Consider the following 22,257-nt stretch of genomic DNA (forward strand, 5'->3'; position numbering starts at 1 on the left):
TACTAACATAGTCCACAAGTTCTATTCTTGGTTCTACTCTATGCTAACACATGTTCATGAGCAAGAGCATTTTTTCTGAGGTTCAAATTCTTCATTTATATAATGAGAGATTTGAAACAGAGTTGATCTGTTTCTTACCTACCCTAAAATCATCTTTGATTCCAGTTTAACTGTTCTTTGTTTTGAGCAATAGTGAAATCAGTTTATCCCATGGCTCAAACCTTGGTTTACTTATTTATACAATTGAAATAATATGTTCTTTTTACTGAGCAGATTATAATTATGAGATGTCAGGCATAAAAGTGATTTGTGCAAAGCACTACAACAGGATATAATGATTCTATTATTTTGTATAGTAAGTGAATGTATATTTGAGGGTGTTCATACGTTGACATGCACCTATCTAATTTTATTAAAGTATCTGTGTTTCACAACACTTTGAACACTTTGAAGTTGAGCAATTTCCAGTAGCAACCACCCTTATACAGATTTGTCACTTTATCTCATTAGAGTTAATAAAAGCCAAGGCTAGTAAGTGAAGAAATTTGGCCTTTTATTTAGGACACGGGTATCTGGACAACACCCAACTAGTCAGCTATTCAAATACTGTTTAATTAATTAAAAGCTTGGAGCTGCCTATTGAAGCTGGATGACTAATTAGACGCATTATTATATAAGTCCTACAAAAGCTTAGAAGTGCCATTCTAAACTTTTCTGGAGAAGCAAAGGAATATAGAACTCAAGGAATGAAATGGAATCTCTGCTTCTGGGCTTTTCCTAAACTACACAAGATACTTCTTTCTTTTTTTTCTTTTTTCTTTTTTTAATGTTTTTATTTATTTTTGAGACAGAGAGAGACAGAGCACGAGTGGGGGAGGGGCAGAGAGAGGGGGAGACACAGAATCCGAAACAGGCTCCAGGCTCCGAGCTGTCAGCACAGAGCCCGACGCGGGGCTCGAACTCACAGACCGTGAGATCATGACCTGAGCTGAAGTCGGACGCTCAACCGACTGAGCCACTCAGGCGCCCCAAGATACTTATTTCTAATCTTTTAGATAGGTTATTTCACAACCCATAACACCAGCTCCATTAATCAAAACATTCTGTGAGAAAAGTCACATCCATTCCAATTTTTAAACATGATTTCTATTATCAGGAACAACTAAGACAGGAGGGAAATTCAGAAGACGGATACTCATTGGAGCCATCACAATTATATTAATAATAATGGCTCTGGAGTTCAGTTTAGCTACTTATTCTCTACTAACTTTTGGGGGTGGTTTTCTATCTTCCACTATAAACAATGCTCTAATGAGTAGAGTGCCCTTTGCCATGTCTTGATAGTCCAGAGATTCTCATTCCAGGTCTGATTTTACTCTTCTGGTCAGTTTTAGTTATTTCTGAGTCTTCAGTTGTCAAAAACAAAAACAAAAACAAAAACAAAACAGGCTCCATATCTATTTTTCCGTTAATTGAGAATGGGCTTTTGAGTAAATCAGATAAACTGATTGATTATAGCAAGCCATGTAGTGTGTTATTTCCTCACAGATTACCATGTAAGTGGTGACAAATGAGCTCAGAGTTAAGTATCTGTGTATAAGCCAAGATCTAGCATCTCAGCTTTACTGTGTTTTTGTTTTTTTATACAGGCCCTGGGGAAAACTGGCTCTTACCAGCACCGATGTGTATGATAACTATACCAGTAAGCCAAAGTAATCATTAAAATGTGAAGAGTAAATTTCTGGTAATAAGAATACAACACATTGGCACAAAACAGTATTTTTGAAAAAAAATTCTTTTAAATTTGCATCTAATGGAAAATGAGAATGCATTATTATCATTTTTTTTTTCATTTTGGAGATCAGAAAATTGAGGCTTAAGTTAATTAATTTATCCATGATCTTTACCAGAAAGTGGCAGAGCTATGAGTTGGATCCCTGTCGACATAGTTTCAAAACTTATGACCTTTAAATCCCTATATCTACTACTCTTTAAATGAAATCATATGTGCTAGAGCTAAAAGGCAGACAAGTTCACATAATAACAGAAAGCCTTGAATGTGGTTATGAGAAATGAGGTGGGGGGCAGTGGAGGAAGGGGTGATTGGAAAAAGGTGGTCAAGAGGTACAAAATTCCAGTTACAAGATAAATAGTTATCAGGGATATAAAGTACAGCATGATGATTTTAGTTAACATTGCCACATGATATACATGAAAGTTGTTATGGGAGTAACTCCTCAAACTTCTCATCACAAGGAAAAATATTTATTTTTCTTTTTTGCTTTCTCTTCTTATTGTACCTATTGAGTTGATGGATGGTAACTAGACTTATTGTGGTAATTATTTCACAATATCTATAAGTCCAGCCATCCCGCTGTATGCCTTAAACTTAAACAGTGATGCATGCCAATTTTATTCTATACAACTGGGGAAAAATTCAATTAAAAAAACTTTCTAATACAAAGAGAGGCTGGGTTTACTAGATGAAGAGTTGACATACTTATTTTCTGTTTCTTCGTTTTTCTTTCTTTGCTCTTTCAAAACAGGTTTTCCATCAGAATACATATTCTCATACTGTTTAGCCATTGATATCAACTCAGCCACAGAGTACATAATCTTCCTTTGATTGGAGAGTATTCATTCTTTCGCTACACATAATGTACCATCTTCCATTGTTGATTTTTCATATGTTAATCTAAATATGTAAGGTAATAGCTCTTTATTTTGCCTGAGCTTCATATTCATAGATGAGTGCAAGGACATTCTAACTATTCTATTCGCTACCATCAAAACTCATTTTTACACATTACACCTTTTAAGAAAAGTAGGGATTGCAGAGATAAGTAACCATCTTTCTTCTATGAAAACTAATATTGGTTCAGAAAAAAAAAAACTGATGCAAGCTTAGAGTTATTAAAAGTATAATTTTCAAAAAAACCTGAAATGTATGGGGTGCCTGGGTGGCTCAGTCAATTGACCATTTGCCTCTTGGTTTCAGCTTACTTAGGTCATGATCCCAGGGTCATGGGATCAAGCCCTGCCTAAAGGTCCTTGCTGGGCATGGAGCCTACTTGGGATTCTCTCTTTCTCCCTCTTCCCATCTTCTCCACACATGGTCTCTTGCTCTCAACAATAAATAAATTTAAAGAATAAAAATAAAAATATGCTGAAATTAAAATAGGTTGGGTATAAATTTGGTTGATGTCCAAGGCACCTGAGTGGCTCAGCTGGTTGAGCAACTGACTTTGCCTCAGGTTGTGATCTCTCAGTTCACAAGTTCGAGCCCCATGTCAGGCTCTGTGCTGACAGCTCACAGCCTGGAGCCTGCTTCAGATTCTGTCTCTTTCTCTCTTTGCCCCTCCCCCCGATAGTGCTCTGTCTTTGTCTCTCTTTCAAAAATAAACATTAAAAAAAAAATTAAATTGGTTGATATCCTATAGGGCAATAAAACCATAACCTGAACGAAATTCATTTGCAATATACCTTTAAAAACAGAACAAAGCAATTTAAGACCTAATCTCACAGAGTCTGGGCCCAATCAATAGTAAATAGTGAGTTTAAAAAAATGTGTTATTCCAGAGAATTGCAGAATCTTTGGGAGGAACTCTTAGACAATGCTTCACTATATCACTGAAAGGATACACTTTCATTAGTTTGCCTTATTTTCAAGTTGAGATAATTTTTCACACTATTCTCTACCATGTACAAAAAATAGTACTTTGTCTAATACTATGTGTCAACATTTTGTAAACAATATATCATTTAGTTGTCAAATGAATGTCAATAAGCATAAGGTTTTTTATGAAAATGATTATTTCCTTGGGAAAAATTCATATGATATTAAACTTGGATAAAGGACTTCGAATATTTTGAAGGTTATTGATACATATAGCCAAATTCATTTCTACAAGGAATAGGGCTATCTGCACTACTCATGAGGAGTAGTCCACTCTGACCATCATACTGACAGAGTTGGGCCTCATCATTTTAAAAATCATGCAATTTGGTGGGTGCAAAATAAGACCTCATTTCAATCTATCCATATAATATCTGATTACTTATAAAGTTGATATTTTATTTTATTTTACTTTATTTTTTAATATGTATTTATTTTGGGGAGAGCACAAGTGGGGGAGGGGCAGAGAGAGGGAGACAGAGGATCCGAAGCAGGCTGGGCACTGACAGGCTGACAGCATCTAGCCCATGTGTGAATGTGTGGGTTTGAACCCACGAACCATGAACCACGAGATCATGAGATCATGACCTGAGCTGAAGCAGGACACTCAACTGACTGAGCCACCCAAGTGCCCGTAAAGTTCATATTTTAGAACATGATTTTATTATTTTTTCTAATTTGTTACTTGCTTATTTTTCGATCTAAGTATTAGTGCTCATGTTTTCTATTCCTTTCAGCTTCTAATATCTAAAGGACATTAACACTTTGTGTTTAATTCTTACCCATCAAAGGGTTTGTCATAATAGTATTAATAGAATATTTTATGTGAGGAATAATAACATCCTAAATGAGATTCATCTGTGCTAACTTGAAACTCAACCTAAGATTATGCTAATAAAGATGTAATGTTGTTTCCTCTTGTTCCATTAAAACTCTCTTAATGAAAAATGAAAACTGTATATACAAGTAATGTTAATAAGGGTGGAGAACCGAAACTACAGGAAACACAGAGATATTTGTAAATGCAAAATTCTTTGTAAATTGACTGCAATCATTATATTAATCAGTAACTATATTAATCATTATATTAATAAGTAAACAGTATAGCTTCAGGGGATTATATTTTGAACAATTTAGAACAACTGGACAATCATCCATAATAGTTAAAATCATTGTTTTTGTGATGTGTTTGTAAAATAAAATAAAAAACTGAAACAAACGTATACTGAAGATTATGTTGTATACAAAGTGTGTGTGTGCGTGTGTGTGTGTGTGTATGTAACATATATGTATAAAACAAAACATATCATTTCTGCTTTTAGTAGTTTAAAGGCTTTCTCTGGTAACACTACCATAGATCCATTTAAAAGGTGAGTATATTTTTGGGGTGCCTGGGTGGCTCAGTCAGTTAAGCCTCCAACTTCAGCCCTGGTCATGATCTCATGGTTCGTGAGTTGGGGCTCTGTGCTGATAGCTCAGAGCCTGGAGCCTGCTTTGGATTCTGTGTGTGTGTGTCTCTCTCTTTCTGCCCCTCCCCTGCTCATGCTCTGTCTCTCTCTCTCAAAAATGAATAAACTTTAAAAAATAAAATAAAAGATGAGTATATTTTCTTAAAATTATCCATTCTTCCAGTAATAGAAGAGAAAGTCATTGAATTGAGGGATTAGCTGTTGTAATGTTTTCTAATTTATAACAATTGGAATTTATATATAATATTTATGTTCAATTAGAAAAAATACATAACAAATTTAAAATAAAATAACGTCATATAAAATGCATATGTGTTTATATACATGTAGAAATATAATATATAAAATATGGAGAACTGGAGAGCAATTATGATAGTAACTATTGGGGGGGAAATGATTTTTTTGAGCTCTGTGAAATCTTGTCTAAATCAATGCATATAAAACTTATAGAAACATTTAAGATCACTTTTGGTTGCTGTTGTTGGGGGTGAGGAGGATTCAAAGAAAGTGTATGCCTGCTTCTTTGCCAAGGTCCAGAGATCCGCTAGCTTGAAGTGTGAGCCAGAGGGAACCCACAGTCCTTACACTTCCTTTCCCTGGCTCCCTCCCCTAGCCTGGGAAGCCAAGCTGGCGTTGGTGGGAGGAGGGGAAGTGATAGGGCCGGACCAGGGTCAGCAGGAAAGGAGTTGGTGGGGGGCCCCGAAATCTTAGCGTTGATGTCCTTGGGGAAATTATGCGGGCCCTGGCCCTTGGACGGCGCTTTCCCACGGCGGCGTGGCGGGCGCAAGGGAGTTCGGTGGTCACTGCACCTTGGCCTCCCGCACCCGCGTCTACTCGCCCAGCTCTGCCAGGTTGCGCGGGTCGTGGGTTCGATTTCGCGTGGGAACAGGTGATGCCTCCTCTCACCGCTAGACCTTCACTGCGAGCTTCAAGCTCCACGAATTCCTCCAAGTTCACTACTTGAGAGGCAGGAGCACACAGTTGGCTGGCTCTTCCTTCAAACTCACACAGCCCCCAAATCTCAGTAATGTTAAAGATGCGGCAGTGGTCGGTGTAAACACCCCAAATCCCGTCTGGTTCTGACTGCCCGTGCTGTGATCAGCCCTGGAGCCTTTTGGTCTTTTAGGTCCTTCAACTTTCGGAAAATGAACTTGAAAAGTGTGGATGCGTGGGGTTGGGGGAAACTCTTAGAATCTTGAACTCGGGGGCTCCTCTGAGTCCACCTTGATCCAGTCTCCGGCTTCGCTCCTCCTCCACGCATTTTAGAGCCCTGAACCCCCTCCCCCCCTCCTCTGGGCAGGGGAATTTTGTGTCGAATCGGTAGACAGAAAGTTCTTGGCCCCCACTCTTGCTTGCTACGATCAGATTACTTCTCACAGACTGGAGCTGGTTGGGAGGTGGGGGTATTTACTTTTAATCCTTTTATATGTGTTCAGTTCACCTTGTGTGGTTGGGTGTGGAAAGCGGGGGAGGGGGGTTTCCAAAGGGAGTGAAATTCCCATTCCATGGGTATTACCATGCCCGTGGGGTTGGCAGTTCTTAAAGTTTAACAAGTCTGCAAATAACTACAGAACACAATAGAGCCCCCCTCCCTTCCTCTCTCTCTCTCTCTTTCTCTCCTCTCTCTCTTTCTTTTCCTGCTTCCAAACGCCTTCTTCGAAGCTGAAGCTGGGCAGGTCTCCAAAGGTGCAGCAGCCACAACAATCCAGCAGTTCAAAGTCAGGCAGCAATTGCACAACTACCAGCAACTCTCTGAGCCTGCTGCTAATGAGCTGAAAGCCAGGACCGTCTGAGGAGGTGAAGAGGAAGCTTCCAGCCCTCCTCCCTCCAATTCGAAATCCAGATATCTCCACCCCCCACCCCAGATAACTCTGAGATACGGTCCTTGCTATTCGCTTGCCTGGGGGACCATGGCTCCCTTTGGAAGAAATTTGCTGAAGACTCGGCATAAAAACAGGTAAAGTTCAGCGTGTGTGTCCTCGGGGGCTTCTGTGTGAAAGTGTTATGTTTTGTTATGCAATTAGATTATGATGAAAACTGTTAGGGGGAAAAACTCTAGGGAATAAGGTTTTGTATTTATACTCAACTGGTGAGGTTATTATTCCAGTAACGGGGATCTCAGTGGCCTCAAGGATCACTGAAAATAAAAAAAAAAAACAAAAAAAACAAAAAAAAAACCATATATATTCTTTTTGTTCCCCCTTTGACCAGTCCTGGTTCCACAACTAGCATCATCAGAATCTCTCTTTGTGTTGCGGGGCATATTTGAGAGAAGTGGGAAGGCACGTTTCATTTTGGTTCAGAGTTTTAGCATATTATAGGAAGGGTTAAATTTTTGATGAAGATAGAACTAGAATTTATTGGCCACTAAGTAGAAGGAAAAACACAGCTGTAGATACAATCCGGAAACAATGCTTTGGCTCCCCTTTGAGTGGGGCATTCCTGAAACCTGGTAAGTTCCCAAAGTGAAAATACTTTGTAGAGAAACTTTTTGTGAACTGATTCTTTCAAGTATCTTTGGGAACTTTAGGTGGTTGTAGGCACCAAAGGAGGATTCAGTCAGCTGTCCTCCTTTGTCTGCATTATTAGAATTTTACTTTGGTTTGATTTTTTTGCTATTTCAAGCCTGCAATGCCCATAGTGTAAATGTGTAAAAAAAAATGTATTTCTCTCTTTTTCTCTGTCTCTCTCTGTCTCTCTCTCTCTCTCTCTCTCTCTCACACACACACACAGATTTTCACTGAGTTAGTATGTGTGTTTCAGCCCTATTAAGTATTTTATTAACACTTCAAATGTTACATTTTTATGCCAAAACAATTTGAGGATCGTTTTAGACATGGGCTTTACTCTTTTAAAATGTATTTATTTTGGAATAAAGGCTTTTCGATAACTCTTCTTTCCATCATGCCTGTTTGTACTTGTCATAATTTACTTAGGGTAAACTTAAAAGCATACAATTACATGGTAGGAAATGATACAATTATTTTAAGGTGTCTGCATGGTAATATATAGTGATACAGTTTTAAAGTAAAGCTCCATACTTTGAGCTTAAATATCTACCTGTTTTTATTCCAAATGTATCGATGATTTAGTTAAGTTTTCTGAAGAAACTAAAGCAACAATAATTAGTACTACAAAACTTTCTAAACCAGTTTTATTTGCTAATGATTTGGTAATGTGTCACAAATATGGCATTTCTGGTAATTAGTGAAACTATAGGTTACAATAAAGAAATATGTCTGATTATTTAAAAAATATATATTAGTAATGGCTATTAAAAATAAGTTTGTATTTTCCTACTGTCAATGCATTAAAAAATATTCCAGAAGGCTTCTTTTGCCTACAGAAAGTCTTCCTGCTTTTTAAGTGATTATTCAGTAGCACTGTTTTTGAAGTATGTTTGTTTAAATGCGATCAAAATATATAAAAAATCACTTGGGGAAAAGTTCGTGGTTTTATAAAACAAGTTGTGTTTTTGGCATGCCTTCTGAATACTAACTACCTGTGTAGTTCAGGGTTGTTGCATGTGTGTGTTTTTGTTTTTGATTTTGATTACTATTAATTCTAGAATTCTGTCAATGGTAAGCCAAATAACAGTTCAATATCACCTTGTGTGCACCCCTGAGAGTTTGCCCAGGGAAGTGCGTCCACTTTCGCTATCTCAATTTTGCCACTGTACCCTCTACCATTAAACTAGCTTTCATTCAGGGAGGTGTGTATAACAGTTTTTAATATGATATTTTCTATACAAAACTGTGAGAAAAATGGAGAGAACAATAAAAAATGCGGAGTTTAATAGTATTTCAGGTTTCTCTGAGAAAATGGAATGGTGTTCCCAGTGGTGATGCTTTATTGTGAACGTGTTTTGATGAAAGCGGTAATAGTGAGGATATGTGTAAGTTGCTCTAATAATTGAGTGTTTCCTGTTACGAATTTGTATTTTTCCAAGCCTTAAGAGAAATTTAAGCCACAGCAGTGGTCAGAAAGATAAAATATGGATATCTCAAACTAAGCAGCACATAAACCATGGGTGTTTTGAGATAGAATAAATATATATATTTTTTCAGTGTCCAGTATTGCTACAGATGAGATATTTTTGTGTGTTTTTTTGTTCTGTTTTTTTTAACCTTTTCAAAGGTGAAACTACAGGTGAAACTTAGTTACATGATTAAGTCTATCATTTTGTTTACTGCATTCCATAATGGCTTAAATAATCTTACTTGGACATATAGGAACTAAATATCTTTCCTTATATGACAGGTGACTCATCCTTTGATAGCAAATGTGATTGGTGATAAAACATTCATCTGATAAGCCATTCCTCAAATATATAGTATAGAATTCCTTGTAGAATGCAGAGGAAGAATTCCAGTGTTTGTGTATCTCCTGATACATAATTTCTACAAGTTAATTTCTCCAAGTAAAATTTCTACAATTTGACCATAAATGCATCTTTGTCAGCAGGGAAAAAATACAGATTACTAGAAGAAATATCAGGAATTTGAGATCATGAAATTTTGGCAAAGTTTTGTATCAAACTTTTCCGGATCTCTTCTCTTTCTGTCTTTTCAAAGCATGAGGCAGAAAATCTTATAGAAAATATAAACTGTAGGGGCGCCTGGGTGGCTCAGTCGGTTAGGCGGCCGACTTCGGCTCAGGTCATGATCTCGCGGTCCGTGGGTTCGAGCCCCGCGTTGGGCTCTGTGCTGACAGCTCAGAGCCCGGAGCCTGTTTCAGATTCTGTGTCTCCCTCTCTCTCTCTGACCATCCCCCATTCATGCTCTGTCTCTCTCTGTCTCAAAAATAAATAAACGTTAAAAAAAAATTAAAAAAAAAAAAAAAGAAAGAAAATATAAACTGTAAAGCTTAGAGAGGGCAGTGCCGTATCTGTGTAATCACCATTTTGTGTTGTGCGTAGGACAGTGCCTGGCCTATTATGGATCTGTAATACAGTTATTTATATAATTTTATAAATTACCTTATAAAAACCTTGTTACTATTTTATTCTGTGCTCATCATCTGAGGTCAGCAAGTATTGTATAAAAGTGAATACTTCATAAAGGGTAAAATCTAAAACCCAAATAAATACACAAATAATTTTATAGATTTGGACACCAAGTTAATCCTACCCCACCAGATAATCTTTTCTAAATTTTAAGAAGCATTTAAATTTTTTAAAAAATGAGGCAACAGTCTCTTGGGAATTTGAGAATAATGTATGATCACAAATGATTATATTTTGGCACACAAACTTTGTATGCTTTTCATTTCTACCTTTCATATAAATAAAAGAAATGGAGCCAGTCGAAAATCTTGCTGTTCATGATCAGAATTAACCTTTTAAATTTTCTAATTGTAGTAACAATGCCATAGATGTTTCATCAGAAGGAAGAAATAAGTTTTGCGGTTAGGATAAAAGTTGCTGGCAAGATGGATGTTTTCTCTGAAATTAGAAGTATGGTTATTTGTGAATTCAGCAGAATGGAAAGCTATCATGTACTATTTTGTCTAACCTCAAATAAACACTTAAAATGTTCCTGAAATTGGATTAAGAAATGCCACGTTTTTGAGTATGTGCATCTTTTTAGTGCCCAGGAGTTTCTGAAAGAGATTTCCCCTGATGATACCTGGTAACTTAAGTAGTTCTTGGTTGGCAACAGACAGCCCATTAGGAACAATGACTGGAATGCTTTATCCCTGGCAAAAATATACCGAGAGCAGGGAAGGCAGTGAAATTGAGCTCTAGGTTAAATCTTGAATCGTTGCTCAAACAACTATCAGCCAACTTAAAAATCCTCTATAAGATCTTGTATTATGTACTGCATCAATTCATGAAACATGTCAAGGTGAAATGTTCTTAAATGGACTTTTTGAGAAAAATGTTTAAAATTATAGCTGGTTAACATTTTGATTTAAAGAACATCTTTATTAGCTGGACCACATTACAGAAAGTTTTGCTGTTATTTGATTGGTATGCAGTTCCAGGAGATCTGATAGTAGTTCTAAAAATTCACAAGAGTGTGTCTCTCTTGTTTTCATTTTAGTTCTGAAAATAGAATAAAGTTGAGGAGGGGCATATATTTACCTCTTCCGGGTGTATGTGGATACCAGTTCTTGATAGGGAATTTCTTTGTCTCTAGCATATTGGGTTTCTGAAACAAGGCAATATGTTATCTGTACTGTTCAACATGCTTCTGTGCTCTAATATTCTTTAATGTATGTTTTCTTAGGAGTTTTTAAAGACATGTTTTTGGCAAAAGACACACACACATATAAGATTTCCTTTTTTAAAAAAATAGTTTGTGATTGTCATTCCTGTGTAACCTGTTATAATAATACACCTTCTAGACAACATTTGCATATTTGTTTATTATCATTTAAGAAAAATTATTAATGTGAATGGTCACCCAAGGGCAAAGTAATTACTTCGTGTAGATAGAATAGAATCTTGGGTACATGTTCAGCAGTGATAAGCAACATATTTTAAGAATAAGAATGATCAATGAGGATAAAATATTCTGACAAACAAGGGAAATTATCCTCAATGGTTTATATCTGCAGGCTAGAATGCCCTCTGTTTTTATGAATAAAGTGACTTAAGAGATCTATAAAAAATTCTTGTTGAGTATACTCAGTAAGAACAGGGACCTAGATAATCAGTGAATAGGTTCTCAAATATCTGTTGATTGAATAAATGAATTCAACATATACTCTTCAAATACAGCTCGTCCCCATACAGTACTTGGATCAGAGTACATCGGTACATTTTCACTGAGTGGACGCATAGATAACTTAAAGAATGAATCCTTAAATTCAAGGTTGCCCTCTCATTATACCTGCTCCTAGGCTCAGCTCCTCTCTTTCAAATGGTGAATGGCCCTATTTGACAAATAGACTTTACCAGGCTTCTGATAGAAAACAAACCAAGTGGCAGGGTAAGTCATTCTTCTCAAGAAACGCTCTTATTTCCCTTCATGTTCCTTGAGTGCAACCATGTGTGTATATGGGTAAGGTTTGGCAGATGATGGTGAATGGCTATTATAGATATCACTGCAAAGTGTGGAACATTGCCTCCTCTTTTTGAGATAACAGGAAAATATGATTGGGAACTATTTGTTTTCTTACATGATATGAGGATTTATTCTCTTTGTGTGAGAAAATTGTCGTTCATGACACAAACGGAAAATTCTAGAACTAGGCAGAAAAATAAGAATTCCAGCAGGGGCACCTGAGTGGCCCAGTTGGTTAAATATCTGACTCTTGATTTGGACTCAGGTCATGATTTCTCGGTTTCATGAGATCAAGCCCTAATCAGGCTCCTAGAACCTGCTTGGGATTTTCTCTCCCTGAATCTCTGCCCTTCCTTCTGCTTGTGCTTTCTCAAAAGAAAGAAAGAAGGGAGGGAGGAAGGGAAGAAAAGAAGGAAGGAAGGAGGGAAGGGAGGGAAGGGAAGAAGGAAGAAAGGAGGGAAGGGAGGGAAGAAGGAAGGAGGGAAGGAAGGAAGGGAGGGAGGGAAAAAGGGAAGAAAGGAAGGAAGGAAGGATTCCAGTAGGCATTGGGTTATATCTCCCATTTGCCATTACTAATTGTGTGCCCTAGGGCAAATATTTAATCTTTTTAATGCAAGAACAACAATAATGATAGCATGCAAAGGAAAATCCAGGTTTGGCAATTGGAGGAGGATTGCTCTTTAATAGAATACACAATTATGAGTAAAGTATTACTAAGATTATTCTGGGGAAAACAGCTATGCAAATGAGGCAGCACTTATGTTTAAGCTTCATTAGCTAGCTTCAGGGTAAATCCACCTTTGCTAGCTCTTCTTATAACACTATGTGCCACTGTTCTGAGTGGTTTACATAATACTTAAAATAATGCTGTGAAGAAGGTACTATTATTTTTCCTATTTTCCATTTGAGGCAATTAAGACACAGAGCAGTGCAACAAATAATAAGTGGCAGAAACAGGATTCGAATCCATGCACCTAACCATTATTCTGTATGGCCCATATAGGACTTAGTTTTCTCATCTCTAAAACAGTGTTAATTCATAGACAAATGGAATAGAATAGAGACTCCAGAATTGGACCCACAAAAGTATGGCCAACTAATCTTTGACAAAGCAGGAAAGAATATCCAATGGAAAAAAGACAGTATCTTCAATAAATAGTACTGGGAGAACTGGACAGCAACGTGCATAAGAATGAAACTAGACCACTTTCTTACACCATTCATAAAAATAGACGCAAAATGGACAAAGGACCTGAATATGAGACAGGAAACCATCAAAACCCTAGAGGAGAAAGTAGGAAAAAAACCTCTCTGACCTCAGCCACAGCATTTTCTTACTTGACATATCTCTAAAGGCAAGGGAATTAAAAGCAAAAATGAACTATTGGGGCCTCATGAAGATAAAAAGCTTCTGCACTGCAAAGAAAATAATCAACAAAACTAAAAGGCAACTGACAGAATGGGAAAAGATTTTTGCAAATGACATTATCAGACAAAGGGCTAGTATCCAAAAACTATAAAGAACTCACAAAACTCCACACCTGAAAAACAAATAATCCAGTGAAGAAATGGGCAGAAAACATGAATAGACACTTCTCTAAAGAAGACATCCAGATGGCCAACAGGCACATGAAAAGATGCTCAACGTCGCTTCTTATCAGGGAAATACAAATGAAAACCACACTGAGATACCACCTCATGCCAGTCAGAGTGGCCAAAATGAACAAATCAGGAGACTATAGATGCTGGAGAGGATGTGGAGAAATGGGAACCCTCTTGCACTGTTGGTGGGAATGCAAACTGGTACAGCCACTCTGGAAAACAGTGTAGAGGTTCCTCAGAAAATTAAAAATAGACCTACCCTATGACCCAGTAATAGCACTGCTAGGAATTTACCCAAGGGATACAGGAGTGCTGATGCATAGGGGCACTTGTACCCCAATGTTTATAGTAGCACTTTCAACAATAGCCAAATTATGGAAAGAGCCTAAATGTCCATCAACTGATGAATGGATAAAGAAATTGTGGTTTATATACACAATGGAATACTACATGGCAATGAGAAAGAATGAAATATGGCCTTTTGTACCAACGTGGATGGAACTGGAGGGTGTTATGCTAAGTGAAATAAGCCATACAGAGAAAGACAGATACCATATGTTTTCACTCTTACGTGGATCCTGAGAAACTTAACAGAAGACCATGGGGGAGGGGAAGGAAAAAAAAATTTAGGGGAGGGAGCCAAACCATAAGAGACTCTTAAAAGCTGAGAATAAACTGAGTGTTGATGGGGAGTAGGAGGGAGGAAAGGGTGGGTGATGGGCACTGAAGAGGACACCTGTTGGGATGAGCAGTGGGTGTTGTATGGAAACCAATTTGACAATAAATTTCATATTAAAAAAAAAGAAAAGCTAGATCTGAAAAGTGAAAAAGTAATCGATCTGAATTGAAAACAATTGAAAAATAAAATGAAAATTTAAAAAATAAATAAATAAATAAATAAATAAAATAGTGTTAATCCTAAACTACCTAGTGTGAGACTAAATCTGATTATATTTAAAAGACAGCACAGTACTAAGATAGTAATGAAATCTCAGTAAATATTCACTCCTGTTCAGGCCTGTAGGATTGAAATGCTATGAACTATATCTCTAAGTTTTTAATATTTACACATGGTATGATATTTTGGGCCTTGAAATCTCAACTCAGAACTTCTGTATTACCACTGATGTCTTTTCCTCCTTAGATACAAATAAGTATATTATAAATTACTGAATATGATTAGAAATGAGTTTACTAAAGTTGTACAAAACTAACTTTGCCGGGGCACCTGGGTAGCTCAGTTGATGACTCAGTCAGATGTTTAGTCTGACTCTTGATCTCAGGGTCCTGAGTTTGGGCCCCATGCTGGGCATGAAACCTGCTTAAAAAAAAAAAAAAAAAAAAAAAAAGAAAGAAAACTATTTTTAGAGCTTGATGTAATATTTGAATTTGAACAGCTTTTAGGTTCAATCCTCACACTTCTTTAGAGCCAAATTGTGATACCATTAATGATTTTGCAATGTGTAACATACCATAGTTTAAGGGATGTTTCCTTATGTGTCTTTGAGAAGTTTTCATAAAAAGGATACATAATTTAAATATTTCTGTCTTATCTTTGTCTAATAAAATGAAAGATTGAGTTAGATTTTTAAATCCCTTTAATTTCTAAACTTCTATGATTCTAAAATGTCCTCTGAAGAGTAGAATTTAATTCTCTTGCCTTGCTTTTACCTTTTAAAGATAACTTTTAATAACAGCATTAAAAGAAGGATTTTTTTTGTGCGTGTATAATTTTATTTTACCTAAAACATGATGCACTGCCACATAACCTCTACCACAAAATGTTGCCTTATGGTAAAGCTCAAAAGTGTTTATTTCCACTTATAAAAAAATGGGATTACTTTATAAATTATACTATCTAAGAATTATTGAGTGTTTGCTATTTGATATGCACAAGTTTTAGTTTAATAAAACAAATATATGAATGTTAAGAGTAGCTATCTTTTTATTTTAGCTCTTTAGGATTGGTAAACTCTGCATTTGGTATTGTACCAGACATGCAAAGACACAACCTAATTCCTAAGAGATTAAACTAATTGAGAGAACAGTACTGTAGTTAAATATCTCAAGCATGAACTTTCTTTTAAATCACCCTTCCATGGGAAACTGTCCTTGACAGGGTAGGTAAAATCACAATCTTTATGATGCAATTAAGAAGATGAGAGTATACTTGCTTGCAGTGGAAGAAGGCTGTTCCTTGGTACATTAGGTGCTCAGTAAATGTTTTTGATTGCCTCTAAGTAGAAGTAAGTAAAAGAGGAGTGCATGGAGGAAAAAAAATAATAATAAAAGGAGCATCATCATAATTAGATAGCATTTATTAAACTCCCACAGTTAGGTGACAGGCTTGGACAAGAGTAGGGAACACAGTAAGATGTGTAAAAAGATGTAGGAGGGGGCTGAATCACACAATGGTAAGACTGACTAAGATAGGATAATCAAGAGATAAGGATCGAGAAGCAGACAGAAATATGGTCAGTTTGGCAAGAATCCATAATCTTGGTGGGGTTGGTAAAAAGAAAGCATTTACAATTGAGGAAGTGCACAGAAAAAAATTAAAGATGTGTCTATATAGCAGTATTAGATTTACAATCTAATAATTATATTACATTGGTCAGTTTATCAGTTCATAAAAATGAGTTATTCTGCTTTGTAAATATTTTAAATTTTTGTTAATGCGATAGTGGTCCAACTTTAGCAAGTTTTTATGCTCACTAATTATGGTATACAGTTGACAGGAGTTTTGTGGCCACGCCTTCCTGATACACTGCACAGTACATGCTTGTTCTCAACGAATGACTAGGATTTTTTACACCCACCTCAAATACTTCTAGTTACTCTACTCTTCATTTACTCTGATTTTTTTCTTTCCAAAAATTCCCTGCAGCTATGGTTAACTGAGGGTACTTAAGATCCAATAGCAGAGCATTAGTTTGGGGAGACCATGGTCTTTCATAGTAGAGCCTGAGGATACCCACCGTCAGATCTGCATGTAAGGATCTTACATTTGCCTAGAAGCCATGAAAGATGATATTGAAAATCCATGGGTAGACATACAATAACCACAATCTCATATGAAGAAAATAGTTGTATACAATTAGGGAAAGTACTTATGAGGCTATAGTGGATGTTTGAGATTCCATCCTTTTTAATAGTGTGGGAAGTTAGGCACTTTTTAGCAGTGGGCCACAATGTATTAGCCTTGGTTTCTTGACTGCCTGGGCTATTCTAGTAGTGAAAGTCAAAGAATTTCTTCCCAGAGCTATTAATAATAGGCATGAGATTTAGACTAAGTTACTTTTAAAAAAAAATGTTGATCATCTTTTTTTTTTTAAATTTCTTTTAACGTTTTATTTATTTTTGAGACAGGGAGAGACAGAGCATGAACAGGGGAGAGTCAGACAGAGAGAGACACAGAATCTGAAACAGGCTCCAGGCTCTGAGCTGTCAGCACAGAGCCCGACGCGGGGCTCGAACTCACGGACCGAGAGATCATGACCTGAGCCAAAGTCGGCCGCTTAACTGACTGAGCCACCCAGGCGCCCCAAAATGTTGATCATCTTTACTGGTTCTACGTTTAGTTAGGAGACTTAACGTGATTATAGTTTCCAGGATTAAGTGAAATGACAGTGTGTGTTATATGATACCTTACAAAGTCTGAGCATACTACCAGACTACTTACTTATCTGCCTTAGCTTCTAAAAACAAAACATTCATCAACTATCCTGCTTTGTCAGATTTGGCAACTACTTACATATATTTGCTTTGTGATGACTCAAGATGATGGTTATTTGATGATTTTTAAAAATTCATAAATATTAAATTAACCACACGTTTTGGGGGGCATGATGAAAGAACAAAGAAGAATCAGATATGGATCATGCTTTTAAGGAATTTGCTGGTTAGCAGGTACACAGACATACATAAATTATTAAAGTACAAGGCAGGCGTTTTAAAGTATATTCAATGATAAATATTTATTTACCTTATAATATGTGCCACATGTTATTTTAGATGTTAGGGATGAAATAGTGAGAAAGATAATCAAGATCTCAGCTCTTGAACTGATGGTGTAGTGGTGGACAGGCAGGCAATAAACAAACAATAAATGAACAAGACATGTCAGATAGTGATTATTGTTAAAAGAGTCACTACGGAGGCAGAATTTTTTAACTATTTTTATTAGTTTATTTATTTTGAGAGACAGAGAGTGAGCAGGGGAGGGGCAGAGAGTGAGGGGGAGAGAGAGAATCCCAAGCAGGCTCCACGTTGTCAATGCAGAGCCCGACGTGGGGCTCAATCCCACAAACCACTAGATCAGGACCTGAGCTGAGACCAAGAGCTGGAATCTTAACCGAATGAGCCACCCAGGCACCCCTGGAGGCAGAATTTTTCCGAATTCAACACTGAGTGGATAGGGCAGTAGACAATATCAGGGTGAAAAACAAAGAATCAATGATAACTATAAATTTGGGCTTGGGTAACTGGGAACATAGTGGTATGATCATAAAGAACAGAAAAAAATGGCAAACGTAATTTTAGGAAGGGAAGAACATCAGGATGAAGAGCAAAAAATTCAAGGTGTAATTTGTGTGTTTGCAAATGTTCCACCTCCAAACACCTGGTGTTTGGACACAACACACCTGAGTTGGGACTGTGAAAGCAGCCTTTCATCCAGCCTACTCTGCTGCCTCTTGACATCTATATGCGACTGATTAATATGGAGCATACTGCACCTGGAACAGGGCTCAAAAGGCAAAACATTGGTTTCCCAGTCAGGGCCTTAAAGCTGACTAATCCTATGTCAAACCTACTCAATCTCCAGGAAGCATTTAGTGCCCATCCTTTTAGTGATCCTTTAATTACCACCTTAGTTGAAATTACTTCCAAGCATGGCCATCACTTCTAAGGGATTACAGATTTCTTCTGTTTAAAGATTTGGTTATTTTGACCTTTATATCCCCTAGAGAGTCATATGTAGAATTATGTAGATATGGGAGTTTAAATAATGTCTTAGTATTTAGATAAATAAAATCTAGATTTTGGGTGCAGGTAAATCATCTAGCTCAGGAGTTGGCAAACATTTTGTGTAAAGGCCACATAACCAATGTTTTAGGTTTTGGGGGCCATAATGTCACCATCCCAACTACTCAACTCTGTCAGTATAGTATGAAAACAACCACGGACAATATATAATTAAATGGGCATGACTATATACCAACAAAACTTTATTTACAAAAACAGGTGGTGGGACAACTGTAACTACCAGGCCCTAGTTGACTGAAAATTTCTTTTTGTTTACTTCCCCCAAACACACTTCTACCTCCCTGCTGCAAAATAATAATAAAAAATAAATAAATAAATAAATAAAACCAAAACAAAACAAAACAAAGAACATTTAACATCTACTGTGTTAGGCACTTAGGCTTCAAAGGTGAATGATTCAGTCCAGGACCTACCTGGCAAACTAGAAAAAAGAAAGGTAGAAAATGCTATTACTGAACGCATCAAGAAAGAGCACCCATTTCCATCTGGGGTGGCAGGAATGGGGTTATTCAGAGAAGGTAAGGGAATTTTCCTAGTGAAAGTGACATTTAAGAAGAGTAAGAGTTAGCTTCAGGCAAGGAAACAGGTTATAGAAAATCTCAGAATGAAAACAAAACCATGGTAGATGTAGTCCAGTCTAGAAATCCATAGGGTGATACATATGGCATCCCTTGGAACTATGAGAGATCAGGGAGAAGTTAGGGATAGCTAGTTATATGCATATTAATATGCATATCAAAGAGTGCTTGCCTATGATATGGGGGAATCTGATCACGTAAGGAATCCTAGGAGTAGGCAGGAGAGAGAGAGAGCAGGAGAGAGAGGGGGAAGGGCAGAGACAGGAGAGACGGGGAGAAGGAGAGGAAGAGAGAGAAATTGAAAAAGGACTTAGAAACCATTTAAAGATTTTAATGAAGGAAGGTATACTGGTAGACTTACAGTTTAAAAAAGGCAGCCTGGCAATATTGTGAAGCACAAATGTGAAGTGGGCAAAAGTTTGTAATAAGACAATATGTAATAACTTACTATAGTAATCCGTTGTGAAACAGAGTTATCTGAATCATAGCAGTGGTGATTGACATAAATATGCATATGTGAGACATTTGGGAGAATGAATAAGACAGACTTAGTGACTGGTTGTTAAAGGGGGATGAGATAGAGAAAAGAATCTGAGGGAAGGGAAACAAAAATAATATAAAAACAGGGAGGGGGACAGAACAGAAGAGACTCATAAATATGGAGAACAAACTGAGGGTTGTGGGAGGGGGGGTGGTCTAAATGGGTAAGGGGCACTAAGGAATCTCCTCCTGAAATCGTTGCACTATATGCTAACTAATTTGGATGTAAATTTTTAAAAATAAAAAAAGAAAATTAAAAAAAAGAAAAGAATCTAGAAAGATCCAAGTTTTTAAGCTTGAGAGAAAAGGTGGTGGGATGGTGATTACAGTCAGTAGGGTGGGGATTCAGAAGGTGAATAGTTTGTAATATGAGTGGAGAGGATGATGAATTAATTTTGACCAGTAAAATTTGAGTTTCCTATGGATTATACACTATAAATATGAAGTAAGCATGAAAAATGGAGGTTGAGGATATGGATCCACAGCTCAAGGGCAAAATATTTAGATTTGGGATTATTAGCATACAATTGACTGATAAGGTTGTGGACAATATTAGACCTACCCACAAAACGTGTACAGTGAGACAAAAAATGAGTCACAGGAACTTGGGGGATTTTATTTGTATCAGCTATTACCTATTGCATAATAAAACATCCTAAAAATCAGTGGCTGAAAACAACTTGTTATTTGTCTTGATTCTTTTTTTCTTTGGAGATATTTTTTAATTTAAATTTTGGTTAACATATCATGCAATATTGGTTTCAGGAGTAGAACTCAGTGATTCATCACTAACATGCAGTATCCAGTGCTCGTCACTAGTGCCTTTCTAATACCCATCACCCATCTAGCCCATCCTCCCCTGCCACCTCCCTCTGTCAACCCAGAGTTTGTTCTGTATCATCAAGAGTCTCTTGCGGTTTGTTTCCGTCTCTCCTTTTTTCCACTGTCTGGATTATTTTTTATTTTTATTTTTGTTATTTTAAAATATTTATTTATTTATTTATTTATTTATTTATATGTCTTGATTCTGTGGGTGAACTGGGGGTGGTTCTTCTGCGGGTTTCACCTGGGCTTTCTCAATGAGCAGCAGGTTGGCCCAGGGCTAAGTTCAGATGAGACAACTGGCTCTCTCTCTCCATATGGTCTTTCATCTCAAGCTTTTTCAACAAGCAGCAGTTGGTATTCCAGGAGGAAGAAAGCAGAAGCGCCAAGACTTCCTGAGGCCAGGAATCCAGCACTTGCCTGCATGGTTTTTACTACATGCTACTTGGCCACAGCAAGTCCCAAGGTCCATTCGGGGAGGAAGAAATAGATTCCATCTCTTGATGGCAGGAGCTGCAAAGACTCTGTGGCCACCCCTGCATGATACCTACATTTATTGAATATGAAGAGGAAGCAAAGTCCATGCAGGATCTGAGAAGAAGAAGCTAGAAAGGAAAAGCAAGAAGCTTGGAGAGTAGAATCCAGAAGTCAATAGATGGATTGCTGCAAGAAGGGGAAGGAAAGGTCACGGTGCATAATGTTACAAAGAGGTCAAGTCAGATCAGTTCCGGAAATGGCTGCTGGGTTTGACAGTTAGGAGATCTCCGATAAGCCTAAGAAGAAATGTGTCTGTTGGGGGTGGGTGGGGCGGAAGTCACTTTATGGTGGGTTGCTATTACTGAAAAGTGAAGAGCTAGAGAAAGTGACTGTGGATTCCTATTTGAGTTTGTGAACAAAAGATAGGTGGTGGGAATATGTGGCCAAAATGAGGGTGGTTACAACATGACAGGATAGTCGGAAGGGCCAGAGGAAAAGGTAGAAAATAAAAAAAATAAATAAGAAGGGATAAATTCTGAAGCAAAGTTCTAGAGGAGGTGGAGGCAGCGAAATTCGGAGCATATTTAAAATTTAAGGTTTGGGGAAGGTAAACGGATTCAGGATGCTTTTGACATGGATGAACAATTCTCTTATCAGCGATATTTTCAAGTATCTCCTTTTTAAAAACAAAATGGCATCACCGGCCCCGGTATGTTCATATTTCTACACGTTGTAAAGTTGTTATTGCCCTTTAGGTAATTTATTTGCAACTAATGTGAAGGGCTGATTATTTCAGATGAAGCTTCTATTTGGAAGCTGTGTGCTATTACCTTTTATTATAGACTTTGTTCAGAAAGTGGAAATCAGGGATAAAGGGTCTCATCTTGTGTTTTCAGCTATCCTATTGGGTAATTCAAATTCTTACATGTCTCTAGTGCCATGCCAACACATTTCAGAATACGTTTAGAGAGGGAAGAGTAAGTGGCTGCCGGCAGATACGAGCTAAAAGAGTCACGATCATCAGGAAATATCTTCCA

General features: G+C 37.2%; 1 protein-coding gene across 1 annotated transcript in view; it reads left to right on the plus strand.

The window, feature by feature from the left end:
- The first annotated feature begins 6,579 nt into the window (after nucleotides 1–6,579).
- RASSF9 (Ras association domain family member 9) overlaps nucleotides 6,580–22,257 on the plus strand; it is a 32,463-nt gene continuing 16,785 nt past the window's right edge. Inside the window, exon 1 of the mRNA XM_058741875.1 lies at nucleotides 6,580–7,102. Within this exon, the coding sequence (XP_058597858.1) occupies nucleotides 7,056–7,102 (47 nt within the window). The 5' untranslated portion in view covers nucleotides 6,580–7,055. The remainder of the gene's footprint in view (nucleotides 7,103–22,257) is intronic.

This window comes from Neofelis nebulosa, chromosome 8 (genome assembly GCF_028018385.1).
Source record: "Neofelis nebulosa isolate mNeoNeb1 chromosome 8, mNeoNeb1.pri, whole genome shotgun sequence".
Taxonomy (NCBI): Eukaryota; Metazoa; Chordata; class Mammalia; order Carnivora; family Felidae; genus Neofelis; species Neofelis nebulosa.